Source organism: Staurois parvus, unplaced genomic scaffold (assembly GCF_062004578.1).
Source record: "Staurois parvus isolate SC_StPar_1 unplaced genomic scaffold, SC_StPar_1.0 ptg000163l, whole genome shotgun sequence".
NCBI classification, from domain to species: domain Eukaryota; kingdom Metazoa; phylum Chordata; class Amphibia; order Anura; family Ranidae; genus Staurois; species Staurois parvus.
The window spans coordinates 3,442,928-3,463,112 of NW_028317959.1; the positions used below are offsets into that span (position 1 = coordinate 3,442,928).

General features: G+C 42.0%; 1 protein-coding gene across 4 annotated transcripts in view; it reads left to right on the forward strand.

The window, feature by feature from the left end:
- Nucleotides 1-20,185, forward strand: part of LOC149463009 (carnitine O-palmitoyltransferase 1, liver isoform-like) — a 95,012-nt gene that overhangs the window by 48,574 nt on the left and 26,253 nt on the right. For 3 of the 4 annotated variants that reach the window (XM_089676075.1, XM_089676074.1, XM_089676077.1), the window contains exons 6-12: nt 764-901; nt 1,065-1,142; nt 5,264-5,371; nt 8,220-8,307; nt 13,993-14,188; nt 17,016-17,204; nt 20,045-20,150. In XM_089676075.1, coding sequence (XP_089532201.1) covers nt 764-901; nt 1,065-1,142; nt 5,264-5,371; nt 8,220-8,307; nt 13,993-14,188; nt 17,016-17,204; nt 20,045-20,150 — 903 coding nt within the window. Of the gene's footprint in view, nt 1-763; nt 902-1,064; nt 1,143-5,263; nt 5,372-8,219; nt 8,308-9,170; nt 9,256-13,992; nt 14,189-17,015; nt 17,205-20,044; nt 20,151-20,185 lie in introns of all 4 variants that reach the window. The other variant, XM_089676076.1, reaches the window with a different exon arrangement.

Genomic DNA, 20,185 nt, shown 5'->3' on the forward strand with positions numbered 1-20,185 from the left:
TCATTCAACCAGCAGGTTGAACAAAAAATGATCCAACTCTGGTGTGCACCGGAGCTTGATTTTCTCTGCTCAGCATGCGCTTGTACTGAGTACCCAAGTGCTTCCGTGTGCAAGGGTAATTTACTCGCTCAACAGATGTGCCTCTACTGAGCGTTAAGAGAGACTGACACTTCCCTTTCCTGATGAGCACCCAATCGGTGCCCATTACATTGAAAGGTCTCTCCCCTCCCTGCTAGTCCCTGGGTTCAATGCTAGAGACAGGCAGGGAGGTGAGTAGGATATAAACAGTGCAATGTTAAAAATATTAAAAGTTTAGGGCACCATTTCATTGTTAAAAGCCCCAGACATTCCTGAGAGCAGCTCTGCCTAATAAAAAACATCAACCCTTTGTAATTTCCATCTGGCAAAGCCATTTTAAGGTTTAAAGGGACATACATCCATTGAAAATCATTAGTGATAAAACTGTAGTATTATAACAAAATAAGACCTTACTTAAATACAGTTTTGGTAAAAAAAAAAAAATTTTTATCAGGACAAGTTGATTGGGACCACGATTTAGTCCTTGGACAAGTAGTTTTTAAAACAAATTTCCACACCCCTGTATCTTACTGACACAACTGGGAAAACTTAGACAGTTAATTAAAAAGTACAAGCCTTTGTGCTGTTTTTTCAGTATAGAATAGTGATGACTTGCATTACTTTTACTCATGAATCCCGTTGGCTAATACCTTTATATCCTATAAATGCTTATGTTTTTTACTAGTATTTGGAATCTGTGAGACCTCTAATGAATGATGAGGAATTTAAGCGCATGACGGCATTGGCCAAGGATTTCAAAGTGAAGCTGGCTCCCAAACTGCAGTGGTACCTGAAGCTGAAATCCTGGTGGGCATCTAACTATGTAAGAACATTAATCTTTCATTTTAAAAAATGGATAAAATCTGCACTGGGTTTATTTTCTAAGATAACATTTTCAATTAGTGCATTTCTAGATTACATACTTGTCTTGATTTAGTTTTACATAACACAGTGTTACAGTTTTAATGAACGTTGTATTTTTTCAGGTTAGCGATTGGTGGGAAGAATATATTTATTTGCGTGGAAGAGGCCCAATTATGGTTAACAGCAATTATTATGCAATGGTAAGTATGACAGTCAATAAACGGAAACTGTAAGATAAGTGTTTTATTTACAGAGTTTTTTTAAAAAGTGGAACTAAACTTATCTATTTACCCATTTCCCAAAAAGGTTATATTCAATGCATGCTGGTAATAATAATTGTCACAGTTGCTTGTACAGCACCATGACAACTGCAGATCAAACAGAGGTTAAGGTGGCATTTTCCTTGGCTTTAAAGAATTGGAGAATTTATTTCCACTTTAAGAGATTGTCAACTTTCACAAAATAACATCCTTACCTTTTTGCCCCTCTGCTGATGTTGGGGTTGTAAAGCTAGTAACTTCAGAAATTCTGGTAGCTGAAATTATTTCACATAACCCAGTTGTCTTCTCATCATCCAACATGCATTGATATGACATACTTGTTAACTCTTCCTATCACCATGATGTCATGATGCCACACCAAGGTGAAACCCCAGCTGGATATCAAGTGATTGCTGTCAAAAGGAAGGATATATGTCTTGGCAGAACCTCTGCTTAGCTGACCGTACCTGAATAATACCCTTTAACAAGCATCCATATAGTTTTCCGCTACAGTTGTAAGCAACAGAGATGCTACAAGGCTACTTCCATTTAAACCTCATGCACACAGGACGTTTTTTTTTTTTTTCTTCACCTCTGCTCCAGGGGATAAAAAAGGAGCTAAAAAAAAATGTGTCTAAAGCCGTGGTATACTAAAGCAGTGTTTCTCAACTCCAGTCCTCATGGACCCCCAACAGGTCATGTTTTCTGGATTTCCATTATTTTGCACAGGTGATTTGATCAGTTTCACTGCCTTAGTAATTACCACAGCTGTTTCATCTGAGGGAAATCCTGAAAACATGACCTGTTGGGGGTCCATGAGGACTGGAGTTGAGAAACACTGTACTAAAGCATTTAAACACATTCAGGCGTTCGTTTATCCCTCTGGCCAGAATATTTTTTTATAAAACCTACCTTCCATTTTATTTCCACCGAAACACTCCTCTCCTGAATGCGCAAGTGATATATATATTTATTTATACTCTTAAACACTTTTGTGTGTATGGACAACTAGGCTAACATACAGGGGTGTTTAAAATCAGAAAAAAAAGTAAAATGCCTATAAAAGTGGCATTTTTGATGTCCACTGTGCATGAGCTTTTACACTCCGGCCACATCAAGCCCGACTTTGAAATCGTGCGATTTACAGTGAAGTTGCACGATTTCAAAGTCAGGTGAGAAGCCACTTTCAGGTGCGATTTGCAAGACATCTGACACAGATATCTATGAAAATTGCACCAAAAGTAGTACATGTACTACTTTAGAAATCAGTGCAGTTCTGACTTGATTTGACTGCTCTAATTGCGGAGAATCGGCTGCAACTTGGCATACAATTTTCAAGTCGCATGGCATTCAAATCGCATGCCAAGTCGCACGCGAGATGACCAAGGTATTAGAGCTGTCCAGCTTTCTTTAGTCTCCCTCAGATACACGTTTCTTTTTATTGAATTTCAAGGCATGACACAATCTGCATCGGAGACTTGCATGATTCTGAATGCATTCTAAAGAAATCTCAGCAGCTTTGTGGGAGCAAAGCTGATTTCTTAATACAACTGATCTGTTTCGTGAATACTATAATGCAAAACGAGAGCTTTGAAAACAGCTGTACAACTTTCAAACCCTGTATTCAGACATCCTTCAGCAGGAATAGACCCAGCTGGGTGGGCCACCTAATTGATTGCGAGCTTGGGGATGTTTTTATCTCTACTCCACCCTGGGCGAGTCACTAAGGGAGGTACAGTATATGTACACAAAAATGAAATGTACAGCACCGCATGGTCTGCCTAATGTGTTAACAGTTTGGGTGCAATGAACTATACAGTGAGGAACTGCTAAATCTTATGCAAACTTTATGCTCTTTGCTACTTTACAGAATATTAGGGAAATGTGATTAGCCGTGAACATAATTACCTTAAGAATATTTTTCACTACCTATTTTACCTGTCATGCCTTTGTTACATAGGTTGCAAAAAACACAAGTCCATAATGCTCAACCAGTGGGGAAAAAAATAGAAAACCTCCATTTATAGAATCCTGTAAGTGCAGTTAATTCAGAGAGAGGCAAAAATCCCAGTAAAGCATGATCCAATTTGCTGCCGAGGAGGAAGCACATTTTCTTCTTGATCTCCTGAAGGTTTTCGGGTAATCTCTGGATCAACAGTGTCTTGGGTTCTTAGCTATTAATGTTAAGCACAGTGGCTAAATGGTTAGCACTTCTGCCTGGCAGTACTAGGGTCATTGTTTCGAATCCCAGCCATGGCACCACCTGCCTGGAGTTTGCATGATCTCCCTGTGCCTGCATGGGTTTCCTCTCACACTCCAAAGACATGCTGGTAGGTTAATTGGCTCCTTTCTAAATTGACCCTAGTATGTGTATGTATAAATGTGAGTTAGGGACCTTAGATTGTACGCTTCTTGAGGGTGAAGGACTGATGTGAATGTACAATATATATTGAAGGCACTATATTAGTACCTGAAATAAATATCCAATTTTTTGGTGCATTTAGTAATGTATCCAAAAAGTCTACTGAGCTGGCCAGAACAAGGGAGACTATTATACATTTTCATAGCTCTCACTGTAATGACCTTTGATGTGAATCACGCTACACAAAAGCTGTCCATAGATGGTTCAGATGTCAGCAGATTCAGCAGGGACTGGCTGAGATTCGAACCATGTATGGGCAGGCTGAATGTAGTCAAGTTGAACGATCGATCTCTTGACTAGCTTCTCGAATTTTACATGCGATTATTGCTAGGAGCTATTATAACTGCTATCAGTAATCACTGTGTTCTCCCGGCAGGAGCGGCTCCCTCTCCCTAGGAGAACACAATGGTTCAGTGGGAGGGATTCCCTCATCAACACCTCCACCCTAAATCCGAACCTAAAACATTTACAAGTAACAACACTGATGAAGCACAGAAATCTCGTGTTTACCTTCACTGCATGTCTGGGCAGTAAAGGGTCTGGCATTTGACAAATGAATGATGGGACGGGTTAATCTTGACTTGCGCAAAAGTCATGGCCCTATGTACAGTTTGGGCTTTGAATCCAACGGGATACAGAGGTTTATCTGAAGACTAATGCGGGGGGGGGGGGGGGGGGGGGTACTTGCAAACACCATAAGATGCTGTTCCACACTGTTGGTACCTTAGAAATGTTTTAGACCAGGTTCACGTTAACGCCTAACTGCCCCCCCCCCCCCCCCCCACACACACACACACAACACCCATCATTTAGTTTGCTAAGCATAGCCCTAGAAGGTGAAAGAACCCCTCTAATCTTTAACGCTACTAATCTAATTTCCAGCCGTAAATGATACCCTTGTCCTGCATTGTGAGTGATGATATCAAATCCTGTGTCCTCTTTCCTGACAGAATATTGCTGAGATTGCTCCATTTGTCTGCTAATCAAGTCTATTTTTTTCACTTCTCTCCAGCAATATTTTTTGAAAGGTTCAGTTGTATAGCAAGTCAATATAATGATTTGTAAAACACCTGAGAGGAAACCTATAAACTGAGGTAGACCTATTAGTTTACATAATAGCTCAGCATTTTGTATCTAGAACATAATAAACTGTAAATAATATGTAAATGTAAATAAAATGTAATGTAGAAAATTGGTCTAACTTCAGATCTTATGACTACATAAAGTGCAATTTTATCTATGGCTCCTTACCATGTGAAATCATTCCTTTTCACCCAGCAAGATTTGAATGTGTCCTTTATTCAATTTAGGTCTGTTTTAACAGAGCTGTCTAGTGATAGGGAATTTTGAGAGCATAGAACTTGCATAGATTGCCACCTGCTGGTTGCAAGTCATAATACAAGGGTATGTCTCTCCTGATGTTCCAGAATCTCTGCTCCCCACCACCTCCCCAAGATCAAAGCATACTTCATTTTAGTGTGTTAGGTATGTTGTCCTGTTAGACCATCTAGGGCAAGGATTGATGTGCATTGCTTTGCAAAGTTTACTGGAATATGTCAGCACTATATACATGAATAGAATATATTTTCAATTGATAAATATATTCTTGCACTTATATATTTTTAATTTTATGTACTAGGACTTCTTGTATGTGACACCGACCCCAAATCAGGCAGCTCGTGCAGGTAACACCGTACATGCTCTGCTGCTTTACAGACGTAAGCTTAGCCGTGAGGAACTTAAACCGGTAAGAAAATAGATATGACTATCCATTTAAACTAAGATTTGCTGCATGAATTTTGCTGAATGTGTGCATACCATTACCAGTTAATGTATTCATATATACAACCAAGCAACAACAGAACAATGCTTAATTACATTTTAAGTGACTCTATCACAGCACTTACTAACAATGTAAAGTAAAAGCAGGCATTACAAGGTTCATGTACTCTCAAATGTCTTTTTTTAGTCAACTTTTATTTTCTGAACATGGGGACCCTCCTCCTCCTGCAGATCTAAAGTGCCAAAATTGACCTAATACACTGCTATTTGAGAGCATTGTTACTAGGAGCTGAGGCAGTGCCACTGAATAATGGTACATGGGGAGCAAACTGCTCTGGGAAGTTGAGGCTTGCATTTTGGGAGTGCACAGAAGAGGAGTTGACTAGAAAGAAAAGCCCCTGTTGCATCACAGTGCCCACTCTTAATTTGTATTGTTAGTAAGTCGGGAGACTTGACAGTAACTTTAAGCACATTTTTTGTCTGTAAACACATTTAGACTTGTTACTAGGTAGCTTTTGATGTTTAGTATTGTTATTAATATCAAACCTGCAAATGATTTGTGTGCTTATTAGAAAAAAATATCATCTTTTTTTTCTTTCTCAGCAATAAAGAGGCTCTCTGGTAAAAGCATTAATGCAGTCAGACCAGTAAGGCCTCGCTCACATGGGTATCCCTGTGTGGGCTAAATTATCTCTCACATGATTGTATGCTTAAAGTGGATTTTCACCTGCATCCCCCAACCCTCTTCCTCCCCATTTACCGCTTGGTCCCACACTGGCATGTTGCTTGTAAGGCCATCGAGAGGCCCACTAGCTTTTCCAGGTTCAGTGACACAGCATGAGGAAGCCCCCCCCTTTCTAAATGAAAGACTATGCCTCCTTGGGTATGTGACTTGCATATCCCAGGAGGCCCAGTGAGCACTGTGCATGACATTCGCCTAGGCGAGCAATGTGCATGGGGAGGCTGAGCCGCACAATTTCGTTAAAAAGTAAACAAAAAAGATGGCGCTATTCATGCAGACAGTGCAAGGAGGGGTAGATTGGAGGGAAGTTCTCTCAGAGGGTGAAGATCCGCTTTAAAGGAGAAATATGGTAATTAAATAAATAAAAATAATACATACTCACCTCTGTGCTGCAGCTTTGGTGCTGCAGCTGTCCCATGTTGGCTCTAACACCAAGACCACTATTCGCTCAGCTCTTGATCTAATGCTGCATTCACACTTGAGCAATTTTTAGCTTGAGCTCCAGAAACACTCAAAAAATCAATTGTTCTTTATGGTGCCTGTTCACACCTGATCGTGCGAACAGGCACTATAGACAACAATTGATTTTTTTTAAGTTTGAGCATTTTTGGAGCTTCAAGCTACACATCGCTCAAGTATGAATGCAGCCTGAGAGCAGTGACTGTCAATCGCCGTTCTGGCTTTGCCCTTCCGGTTCTCACTGGAGGGCTGGGCACAGCTGACTTTAGATCCCAGCCGTGCGTTTAGAGCCGTAGCCAGCTGTCAGTCAGGAAACTGGGTGAATCTGGATCTTTCCAGAGCCTGGAGTGGCTCTGCCACATCCGATGACCTTGGGCAATAGCCCAATATAAGCTGCTTCTGGGTCACAGGAGTGCAAAAGTAAGTGCACATCTGTGACTAACAAGAGAAGTATGGCCGAAAAATACTCCGGTATTAGATGAGATTGAAGGCTTGTGTGTGCATGTTTATGGTCAGCTTTAGGTTTTCCCCCACTGTACATTGAGTTGTTGTGCTGTTTATATTGGTTACTCTGAGCAGCGACAACCAGCAGGGGGCCCTTCTCCTCCCCACCCCCTGGCAGCAGTCGTGTGCAAAGCCACCCTTTATTTAAAATATATTTACATAAGAAACTTCCTTAAATGTTGTATGGTTAATATGTCAAGACGTTTTTATTTTTACTTTTGTAGGGGTACAGTGGGGCAAATGCTGTTTTTAAATAACACACTATTCAGATGTCTTTTGGAAGCATCTGTTCCTGGCTAGTTCCAGGACAATTAAGCATATCTCTATATCTCATCTTGGCATTTCTGAAGTGTATAGACAAATGTCACTTACAGTAAGGTGAAAGTGCTATGTGTGAGTCCTGTAGGTGCCCAGGAACAGTTGGCAGATTGATGGAACAGGGATTGCCCTCTGTCACCCTGTAGGTGCAATGTTGGTTTAACATTCAGATTCTCAGGTACTCTTGCAAATTTGTGGTAAAGGAAAAATAATCCTGAAATAAATAATATGATATCCATGTGTGAAATATAGCGGCTTCCACTGGTGGCCACCTTCTGAAAATTCTAGTTACCTTAGTGTTATGCTTATGCTCTGGCTTCATCTTTTTTGAAAGTCACTGACCAAAAACATGTATTCATCTCAGGAAAGTCAGTGTTAAGTCATCAGTCCTGATTTACTTACTGATCCTGGGTTAGTATTGAAGCAAGAATATTGGCATGAGAGCAAGGCAACCAGAATTTGGGTAACAATAACAGCCTTCATGTATCCCTTAGAAGACAAATTCAAGAATATTTATTTTAAATCCAGCCCCCTCAATAAACTAAACTGTGATCCCTCATACAAAATCCAGTCCCCTCATACCTAAACAGCGATCCCTCATACAAAATCCAGTCCCCTCATACCTAAACAGCTTAATAAATATGTTTCTCAATTTAAATGTTTTCATAGTGGGAATGTAAGTTAGACAGTGATGTCAACTCTCTTGCATTGTGTTATCTTCCTCCATGATATGTCTACAATGCTTCTGTACCCATGATGTCTCTCCCTTTTCTGTAATAATTGGGTACAGATCAGGGTTCCCGGATCTATTATCCCGCTGTGCTCGGCCCAGTGGGAACGCACCTTTAATACCACCCGCATACCTGGAGAGGAGACTGGTAAGTGTGCAGCTGAACCCCACTCAGAACCCTTATACCTTATGGTGAATGGGTCCTAACAATGGCCAGATTTTCTCTTTTCTTTTCAAGTTGTATTTCTGTGTGAAATCTGTTTTAGGTTTTGGGTTCTATGTTTGGAGCTTTGCATTGAAATACATTTGCTAAGAGGCATGCTCATCTGTATTTGACACTGGCAGGTTAACTGACACATTACTACTTCTCTCAGGGATGCTGTACATTTTTTGACAGCTGAAAACCAAAGAATTCTTAGTTTTCTGACAGATTGGAGATCTGCATAAAAATTTCCTGCCTCAGCCAGTGTATCTGTTAAGTGTTTTCTGATAATAGCAATAAGTCCAATTCTAAAGCTCCAAACATATTCTTTAAAACCTAATGAGCTTTAAACAGGTAACCTGAGCTCCTTCAAGGGTAAAGGTGTCTGCAACTAAATCTTTGCATTTAGTTGTGTCAGCAGATGCTGAGATTAACATATATAGTGTATTATATTAATGAATAATAATCTTTCTGTCATGGTGGAATGTCTTTATTGATTAGTGTCTTTTCTTTGCTTCCTTCTCTTCCCCTTTCTGTGTGTTTTTTTTTTTCTTTCTTTTTTTGTGTGTTTATTTTTATTTTGTCTTGGCATCCTGCTATATTAATTGATCTTTTACCCACAATACACACAATCCAATACTGTTTATTGTCCATTAAAATCATTGTCTCACCGTGTATTGTCCATTTTCACCTCTTATTTTTATAATTTACACACCCATGGTCTTGCATCTATCATCATTTGCTGTGTTTTCCTGGTGTTCTTTTGTCTTGTGTTCTCTGGCATTGGTCCCTTTCTGCCCTTTATACAGCTGTTGATCCAAGATTGTTTGCCTATGTGCTCTGCTCAGTATGAGCGCATGTTTAACACGGCACGTATTCCAGGAAATGAAACAGGTAGGAACAATCTTGTGTATCTGAAAGAGCACTAACAGCATATATACACTAGAGCCCTCAAAATTTGCTTAACATTTTCAAGCATGGTGTTGAATCTAGCTTACTGTCTGTAGTGCAAGTCATTGTCAGGTAATTTGGCCAGACTCTATACCAGACCCAAAGGGCCTGGTATGCAATCGGGGGGACTCGCATGCCATTTTTTCTTTTGCTAACATTTATTGTCTAATCTAGTTTAATAAAGACACAGACTTTGAAACATGTTAGTTTTCTTAGCCAGGCAGTATACACTGCAGAACCAACACTGTATACATAATGCCCAAATTATAAACCTAACTTGTTTCCGAAGCTGGTAACTTTAATTTAAGTGTGCCAGTAGAGGGTGTCACTTAAACTACAAACTTCTCCCATTTATTTTTCTGTAAAGCTTCAAGTTTTAGGTTGAATTCACACACAAACTCCGAGCTGCTGGAGCAATTCACCTTCCCGCAGCTCTGAGCTCTCTGAGTTCCCGGCTGCTCTAGGGGGCAGTGTAAGGCACGATTCATCAAATCACATGGCTCCCTTTTATTAAATTAAAAAAAAAAGTTATGTGAGGTGTGCAAAACATACACTTCACTCACTGCAATGTAGAGCAGTGCGATGTGCTGTGCTGCCTTACATTGCATGTCTGCATTCTACCACAGCATTAGGCAGTGTTGCAGTGTGAATGGGATACATAGAAAACAATTGTTTCTTGTGTGCCCCAGCGGTGACAGACGTCACCTCAAATAGTGTGAATTAGACCTTCTGCATTTCATTTAGATTTGCATGATGCCTGGACACTCACATAATTGTCAAACTGGTATGAGGAAGGGAATATGTGTGTTCTTGTGCTGTATGCATGTGCTGCATAAAAATCATGATATGAAGGTTGATGGCATGGCAGAAATGGAGTAACCATGCAGTAGGAGCGGCCTAGTAATTTCTTGGCACCCAAAATTTGCTTAATCTTTAAAGTGGAATTTTACTCATAACAATTGATAAAAAAAATAATGTTTTTTAGCAAGGAACATGCACTATATTGCCAAAAATATTGGGACTCCCCTCCAAATCATTGGATTCAGGTGTTCTAATCCCCTCCATGGCCACAGATGTATACAGTTAAGTACCCAGGCATGCGGACTTATTCTACAAACATTTGGGAAAGAATGGTTCGCTCTCAGGAGCTCAATGAATTCAAGCGTGGTACCGTGATAGGTTGCCACCTGTGCAATAAGTCCATCCATGAAATTTCCTCGCTACTAAATATTCCATGGTCAACTGATAGTGGTATTATAACAAAGTGAAAGCAGCTGGGAACAACAGCAACTCGGCCACAAAGTGGTAGGCCATGTAAAATGACAGAGTGGGGTGAGTGCATGCTGAAGCGCACAGTGCGCAGAAATAACCAACTATCTGCAGAGTCAATAGCTAAAGACCTCCAAACTTGGTGTGGCCTTCAGATTAGCACAACAACAGTGCGTAGAGAGCTTCATGCAATTGGTTTCCATGGCTGAGCAGCTGCATCCAAACCTTACATCACCAAGTGCAATGCAAAGCGTCGGATGCAATAGTGTAACGCACGTCACCACTGGACTCTAGAGTGGTGGAGATGTGTTCTCTGGAGTGACGAATCACGCTTCTCTCTCTGACAATCCGATGGACGTGTCTGGGTTTGGCAGTTGCCAGAAGAACGGTACTTGCCTGACTGCATTGTGCCAAGTGTAAAGTTTTGTGGAGGCGGATCATGGTGTGGGGTTGTTTTTCAGGGGTGGCCCCTTAGTTCAAGTGAAGGGAACTTTTGAAGGCGTCAGCATACCAAAACATTTTGGGTAATTTCATGCTCCAAACAGTTTGGAACAGTTTGGGGATGGCCCCTTCCTGTTCCAACATGTCTTCGCACCTGTGCACAAAGCAAGGTCCATAAAGAGATGGATGAGCGAGTTTGGGGTGGAGGACCTTAACTGGCCTGCACAGAGTCCTGACTTCAACCCGATAGAACACCTTTGGGGTGAATTAGAGTGGAACCTGCAAGCCAGGCCTCCTCCCCCGACATCAGTGCCTGACCTCACAAATGCGCTTCTGGAAGGATGGTCAAACATTCCCATGGACACACTCCTAAACCTTGTGGATGGCCTTCCCAGAAGAGTTGAAGCTGTTATAGCTGCAAAGGGCGGGCCAACTCAATATTGAACCCTATAGACTGAGACGCCATTAAAGTTGATGTGTGTGTAAAGGCAGGTGTCCCTATACTTTTGGCAATATATAGTGTACATTCCACATTAATAATTATGCTACCAAAATTAGTGTGTGCTGTAAATTGCCTCCAGCGTTGCTCCTGTTTCTTCTTGCTGGAGTCTGCCTATTTGTTGAAGTGCAGAGCCCTGAGCAGCAGTTAAAGCTAATCCTTTTCAGTCAAGGAGGCTGCCATCTGTTTGATCTGCATCTGCCATGGTGCTACAAATGTGATCAGTTATTACACCAGTCATTTGATGGTTGGACAGTTTAGTTAAGAACACAAGCAAATGTGATCGCATTCCGTGTTTTATGAAACTGTTAAATCGATTTAGTTCCACTAGTTCCGATCGGTTTAGTTTCACTTTTATCTTTAAGGCTCATTCACACGATTACACCCCGATCACATTATTATTATTATACAATATTTATAAAGCGCCAATGGTTCGCTCAGCGCTGTACATTACAATGGGAGACAATACATGAGACAGTACAAAAATAATACAATGCGATACACGAGGGGTTCGAGGGCCCTGCTCCTTGGAGCTTACAATCTAGAAGGGGGCAATAGTGGTACAGGAGGAAAAGCTGTGGGGGATGGAGTGGTAGGAAGACTGGAGGAGATCAGCAATTAGCAGGGGGTGGGGTAGGCTTCCCTGAAGAGGTGGGTTTTCAGAGTGCGCCTAAAGGAGAGGAGAGTAGGTGATAGTCTGATGGATTGGGGTAGGGAGTTCCAGAGTATGGGTGATGCCCTGGAGGCGGGCAAGGGAGGAGGAGACCAGGGAACTAGAGAGAAGGAGGTCTTGTGAGGAGCAGAGAGTGTGTTTTGGGTGGTATTTGGATATTAGGTCGGTGATGTAGTTTGGGGCAGTATTATGGACAGCTTTGTATGTCAGTGTAAGCAATTTGAATTTGATCCGTTGGGCAATCGGAAGCGGGGGGGGGGGGTGCACGGGCTGGGGGGAAAACTAGGAGCTCGGTTTTGGAGAGGTTCAGTTTAAGGAAGTGGAGCTGATATGTTGTTCAGCAGGCTAGTGATTCAGACAGGGACTGAAAGGGTGAGGCGAGGGGTCGAGAGATATATTTGCGTGTCGTCGGCATAGAGGTGGTAGTTGAAGCCGTGAGAGTGTATCAGTTGGCCAAGGGAGGATGTGTAGATGGAGAAGAGAAGGGGCCCGAGGACAGAGCCTTGAGGGACCCCGACAGAGAGGGGGAGGTGGGAGTATTATAGGTAATGCTGAAGGAGCGTTGTGATAGGTAGGAGGAGAACCAGGAGAGAGCAGAGTCTCTGAGGCCGAGGGAGTGTAGTTTGTGGAGGAGGAGGGGGTGGTCGATTGTGTCGAAAGCCGCAGAGAGGTCGAGGAGTAGGAGCACTGAATAGTGGCCATTAGCTTTGGTGGTTAGCAGGTCGTTGGTGAGTTTAAGTAAGGCAGGTTCGGTGGAGTGTAGGGGACGGAAGCTGGACTGTAGGGGGTCGAGGAGGTTGTTGTCGTTGAGGTGCCACCTTAGGCGGTTGTAGACTAAGTGCTCAAGGAGTTTGGATGTAAATGGCAACAGGGAGATGGGTCTAAGGTTGTTCGGGTCAGTGGGGTCCAGGGAGGGCTTTTTGAAATTGTGCGACTTACAGTGACTTGCCGATTTCCTTGCGATTTGCAAGACATCTGACACTGATGTGTATGCAAATCGCAACAAAGGTAGTGCATGCACTACTTTTGAAATCGGTGTGGCTCCGACTAAGTCTTAACCGCACCAATATGACCGATCTAATAGCAGACAATAGGGTGCGACTTGGCATACAAGTCGCCTGGCATGCAAATCGCACCCGATGTGGCCGGGGGCTTAGTGCATAAAAACTGATAGAAACTAAAGCACAGATTTCACTTGCAGAGACATCGGTCTACATCAGTTTTCATGCACGCTGAGATGAGTTTTATACACGTTGCAGATTCCTGTGCAGAAAAAAAATCTGCACGTGATACTAGTGTTGTGTGAACAGGGCACCAAGAGTAATTGATTTTGTAGAGACTGACATCTCTGCACCATTGTATGAAAGGAGACCTTAGACTGTCAGCAGATCGACCTCTACAAATTTGGCACAGTGCCTATAAAAAGCCTAAAAATCGAGCGCAACTGAGCATGTGCAGAGCAGAGTGAGACAGTGTATTACTGGATTTTAAACTGTATAGGCACTTATTTTTAATGTTTTACATGGCTATAACTGCAAAAGGGGCCAGCCTGAAGTCTTCTAGCAAGACCTATTTTTCTGACTAAGTTCCACTTTAAAGAAAAAATTCCATTTGCATATAGTATTGTGCTTTTTTACCCATTGAGGACTACTAGGATTGGATAAGCTTGCTTTGTATCTTTTAAAAAAAAATGTGCCCATATTTGATATGTTGCTTGTGTATTTAGAATAGACACAATAGAAATATTTTGATTATTTATTATTATTATTTATCTTATCTCATGCCAATCTCTGCACAGACATCATCCAACACTACTCTGACAGTAAGCACATAGTAGTGTATCACAAGGGGCGTTTCTTCAAAGTCTGGGTCTACCATAGCGGACGTTTGCTGAACCCTAAGGAACTTGAGCTTCAGTTCCAGCACATTCTGGATGATTCTAGCCCTCCTCAGCCTGGGGAGGAGAAACTAGCTGCTTTAACTGCTGGGGAGAGGTGAGATGCCTGTTTGTTTTGCTTTTTTAAAAGAATCATAGCATAGAATGGTTGTGCAGTATAAGTTGTATAGACAAATTAAAATGGCAAACAGTGTCAAACAATTAGTATTTTAGGGTCAGTGTGCTAAAGCAGTGGCTTACAGATGAGGTCTAAATGCACTCCCAAACATGAGAGGATGAAAAATGTCTGAATCAGGTGATAATGTCAGGTCATTGTGGTGGCCCCCCATCCACCAACTTTAACCAGGCAAGTAAGAAACCCTGTCCTGTTCACTATTGTTCACCATGGAATTAGTGAGGCCCTAAGGGCTCATTTACACTTGCTTGGGCTTTAATACACATGAAATTGCCTACTGCTTCATCATGCTTTTTTTTTATGTGTTTTTGATGCTTCAGTGATGCTTTTTGGAAGCTTCTAACGCCCAGCTTTGCTGATCTTCCGTTACGTAGTAACCCCCAGCTCTGCTGATCCTCTGGTTTGCTGATCCTCCTCTCTCTCTGGTCCCCCTTACCTCCCGCGCTGCGCATCACATGTGACACTGCTAGTTTCTCGTTTTTTGGTCCTTCAGCTCTGCTGATCCTCTGCCACTCAGTTTTCTCTCTCTGGTCCCTGCTTACTTTCTGCTATAGCATTCTCATGTTGCACACCAGGTGTGCCGTTTGCTAGTTGCTTTGCTCATATCCGGATCCCACTCACCTTCCTGCTGCATCACGCTGCACACCAGAAGCGATGTCTACACCAGAAACGTTCAAGAATACAGTCAGGTCCATAAATATTGGGACATGGACGCAATTCTAACATTTTTGGCTCTATACACCACCACAATGGATTTGAAATTAAACGAACAAGATGTGCTTTAACTGCAGACTGAGGATATTTACATCCAAATCAGGTGAACGGTGTAGGAATTACAACAATTTGCATATGTGCCTCCCACTTGTTAAGGGACCAAAAGTAATGGGACAGAATAATAATCATAAATCAAACTTTCACTTTTTAATACTTGGATGCAAATCCTTTGCAGTCAATTACAGCGTGAAGTCTGGAACGCATAGACATCACCAGACGCTGGGTTTCATCCCTGGTGATGCTCTGCCAGGCCTCTACTGCAACTGTCTTCAGTTCCTGCTTGTTCTTGGGGCATTTTCCCTTCAGTTTTGTCTTCAGCAAGTGAAATGCATGCTCAATCGGATTCAGGTCAGGTGATTGAGTTGGCCATTGCAGAACATTCCACTTCTTTCCCTTAAACTCTTTGGTTGCTTTTGCAGTATGCTTTGGGTCATTGTCCATCTGCACTGTGAAGCGGCGTCCAATGAGTTGTGAAGCATTTGGCTGAATATGAGCAGATAATATTGCCGGAAACACTTCAGAATTCATCCTGCTGCTTTTGTCAGCAGTCACATCATCAATAAATACAAGAGAACCAGTTCCATTGGCAGCCATACATGCCCACGCCATGACACTACCACCACCATGCTTCACTGATGAGGTGGCATGCTTAGGATCATGAGGAGTTCCTTTCCTTCTCCATACTCTTCTCTTCCCATACTCTTCTCTTCTCCTGATTGTTGACTTTGACACACATACACCTACCTCCTGGAGAGTGTTCTTGATCTGGCCAACTGTTGTGAAGGGTGTTTTCTTCACCAGGGAAAGAATTCTTCGGTCATCCACCACAGTTGTTTTCCGTGGTCTTCCGGGTCTTTTGGTGTTGCTGAGCTCACCGGTGCGTTCCTTCTTTTTAAGAATGTTCCAAACAGTTGTTTTGGCCACGCCTAATTTTTTTGCTATCTCTCTGATGGGTTTGTTTTGTTTTTTCAGCCTAATGATGGCTTGCTTCACTGATAGTGACAGCTCTTTGGATCTCATCTTGAGAGTTGACAGCAACAGATTCCAAATGCAAATAGCACACTTGAAATGAACTCTGGACCTTTTATCTGCTCATTGTAATTGGGATAATGAGGGAATAACACACACCTGGCCATGGAACAGCTGAGAAGCCAATTGTCCCATTACTTTTGGTCCCTTAACAAGTGGGAGGCACATATGCAAACTGTTGTAATTCCTACACCGTTCACCTGATTTGGATGTAAATGCCCTCAAATTAAAGCTGACAGTCTGCAGTTAAAGCACATCTTGTTCGTTTCATTTCAAATCCATTGTGGTGGTGTATAGAGCCAAAAATGTTAGAAATGTGTCCATGTCCCAATATTTATGGACCTGACTGTATATACGCATGTACAGAAAGTGACTACTGATGACATCTTTCCAGTTTGCTTGTTGGTGTCCCAGTGCCTCCTGGGATATCTCATATTTGCAACACCTCCAAAGCAAAGTGAAGCTAAAGCTGAATTAAAGCCTCTCAAAAGCTGCAGGTGCTGTTAGCGAGCGTTATCATAGACTTCTATGGAGGCTTTGGAGACTCTTTGAAGCACCAAAAAAGTGACATGGGGTATAATTTTTGAAGCAAAACAAACACAGCCTGCAAACAGGACTGTAAGATTACTATTTTATTTAGTGACAGGTGCTTTGATTGGTATCCAGAGTGCTTTAAAAAAGCATGTTCAATGCCACATTTTGAAGCAAGTGTAAATGAGCCCTTAGGGTTTGCCAGCTCTACCCGTTTTCTGCCTCCTACCCTCTCTATTCGCATCTTCAGATATATTCTACTAAGCAGACTATTACTGTTCATGGTCTGGACATTCAGCACATCCAGGTAACCATTTCAGGATCTCTATTTTGTATCTGAGTGTTCTCTTGGCTATCTGTATCACATAACTGCTCACATAGAATATGTCTGTTATTTTCTTGATCTTGTTTGTAGGACAACATGGGCCAGAACTCGTAAAGCATATTTTCGCAGTGGAAAGAACCTGCAGGCATTGGATCTAGTGGAGAAAGCAGCTTTCTTTGTCACCTTAGATGAAAGCGAGCAAGGATTGCGTAGTGAAGATCCAGTAAATTCCTTGGATGCTTATGCGAAATCTCTATTGCATGGACAATGCTATGACAGGTCAGGCACAAAAATAATGTGTGACTGTGTATACATATGTAGGGGGCAACATCTACAGAGAAATATTAAGGCTTCAGTTACTGACCTTCTAAACATGCTATTTGCCTGGCTATCTCCGATTGCAGTACTTTGTCCCTGACCTAGTGAAAGTACTGCAACCAGTGAAAGCACAGGATGATAAGAACTCCTGATCTACTTGTTCCAGGTTAGTGACTCAAAGTATTGAAGCATTTGAATCAATATAACAGCCAGGCAAGTAGCATTTAAAAACAAGAATTCTGCATTAGCAACCTATATTTTTTCTTGGTTCAGGTTTTCTTTAAAATATTTGGCTGAATGAGTTCTTTAAAAATGGTCTTTATAATAAATTATATTACTTAGTGTTACTAAACCCAGGACCCTGTGTTCACTATATCTGGTTTCCCACAGAACATGGAAATGCAATTATTTTAGTAAATTTAAACTGCTAAATACCTTTTCTCAGTAGCAGTTAGAGCAGTCTTGTGACTTCTATCAGTATCCAGCCGAGCACGTTTTAAAGCTTGTAAAAGCAGTTTTCTTTCTGCTCTAGGAGGATGCAAAACCCTTGACCTCTGGACAGTGCTGATTGGCCCTTTTCTGATCACATGCACTCTCCCAAGAGGGAGATACTGAAAAAAGGTTAGGATCAGAGTAGTCAGGATCAAACAGCATTTTTACACAATACAGAGAATTAACCCCTTAGGTTCCACAGTGAATATAAGACGCATGCTTTACTGCATATACAAAATGATTTTACTCTTGTGGGTTTAGTAACACTTTAATAGAAATAATTTGTGAGATATATAATGTTCTCTGAAGGCTTAAAGAGGAAAAAAAAATCAGAAGTCAGCAGTTACAAATACTGTAGCTGATGACTTTTATTAAACATGTACATACGAGTCCAGGAATCCAACACTGTTTACACCCGGGCCAGTTCTTTGCCAATCTTTGGGTTTCCTGTACCAATATTTCAGATGTGAGAAACCAGCTGTGAATCCTGGTGCTATAAAGCTAGCTTTCCACTGCACATGCATAAGTAGTGCTGCGTTTTCTCAAGGGACCTGTGATGTGTCCCAGGGGGTTTCAGGCAGTGATGGGGGGGGGTCAAAGAGGTACCCGCTCCAAGAAAAAAACCTCCAAAAGTAGTGAGGGAAGGGGAGGAGGAGGAAAGCTCCACATTTAAGCACATGCTCATGGCTGCGTTGGCACCCATAACCTTGTGCTTGTTTCATTCAGCCCACTCCGACGGTAAAGCAAAATTTATCCAGGTGAAAATTATGCAGCACTGATGAAGCACTGATAAATGAATGCCAGCAACAAGGTGAAAATAGACAATCTTCTTCATTGAGAACAAGGAGTGAAATTTTCCATAGCACGACCCAAGCTAACCCGTTTCAGTCCAGTCTTTTTGGCAATGAATAATGTCTTTTTCTGGACTGAAACACATTAGCATGGATCATGTCATGGAACGTTTTCCTCCTTGTTCTCAATAAAGAAGAATTTTGTCTGTTTTCACTTTGTTGCAGACGTTCATTTATGAGTATCTATTGGGAAGCAGATGGAGACTGCTAGTCTGGCACGGTGAAGCGCCATACCACAGCTGGACAGAGAGAAAATTGGGTTGTAGCACCATACCTGTGGAGCTATACAGCACTGGATTCTCCTGTTATTGTAGGAGCCTGGGATCCCATTGAAGGGCTTCAGGATTTGGCGCAGGAGGAGACCAAGGTACATCCATTCCACAGTCTCCTACAGTGAATGAAGACAGAAGCGATGATGATTTAATCAATTCTGGTTTCAGAGTTGTCATTCCCTTGCTGTTACAGTAATCTGAGCTTGGTTAGCTGCTTTGGAAAGAAGGGGAGACATTGGGGGTCTAATAGTAAAGGGTATCTTTCACCTGCCTAATGCTATCACATTATACCTTGTGGTGGCAATAAAGTTAAATAAAAAAAAAGTCATACTTACTTGCTCCGTGCAGTGGTTTTGCACAGAGCAGCTCCAATCCTCCTCTTCTCAGGTCTCCTGCCGAGTATCCTCCTTGCAAGCTGCTTGCTATGGGGGCACATGTGCATGCTCGCTCCTGAGCTGGCTATGTGTGTCCATTGACACACAGAGTGCGTCTCGGCCTTGCCCCTGCTCCCTACTCACTGGCTGTGATTGAAAGCAGCTGACGCCAATGGCTCTCGCTGCTGCCTCCCTGTCCAGCGAGGAGAAAGAGAGCCAAGAGAACTGCTGCTTTTGTGCACAGTGCTGGATCGACATAGCGCTCAGACAAGTATATGGAGGGGAGCAGCACACTTAAGGCAATCAGAGAATGCATTAAAGAGTATGTAAACCCAGTGGTAAAAAACCTTTTGAGCTTTAGAACCACTTTTAAGTGCCGGTTCACATATATGCAAATTAGATGCAGTGTGAACCACATCCAATCTGCATGACATGTGAAAATACATTGCTTCCTATGGTGCTTGTTCGCATATGTCTGGTGCGCTGGCGGTGTGGATTTAGTGCGGTTTGAAAGAGTCATGTACGATTTCTGAGCAGTGCCTTCAGGTTCATGTGCGGATTACATCCTATTGACTTCTGTGGGAACCGTTTCTAAACTGCATATGCATGAACAGGATAAGATCCTGAGCTAATCCTGTCCTGAACCTGATGTGAACCGGTAAACAACTACTGTATCAATTAGCTGTGAAACCTGAGCTTCAATCTGCACTGCACATGTGTGAATCAGCTGTAATACTTAAATATTCTGTACTTTTATTTTGATTTCTTTTTAATTGTGCAACATGACAATTTCCTTCATGTGTCTTCCTCAGGTGGTTTGATAAATCGTTTTCCTTCATTATTTTTAAAAATGGGAAAATTGGACTGAATGCTGAACATTCATGGGCAGATGCACCCATTATTGGACATCTGTGGGAGGTAGAAGCTTATGTCTCTAGACCTATCATCATGTA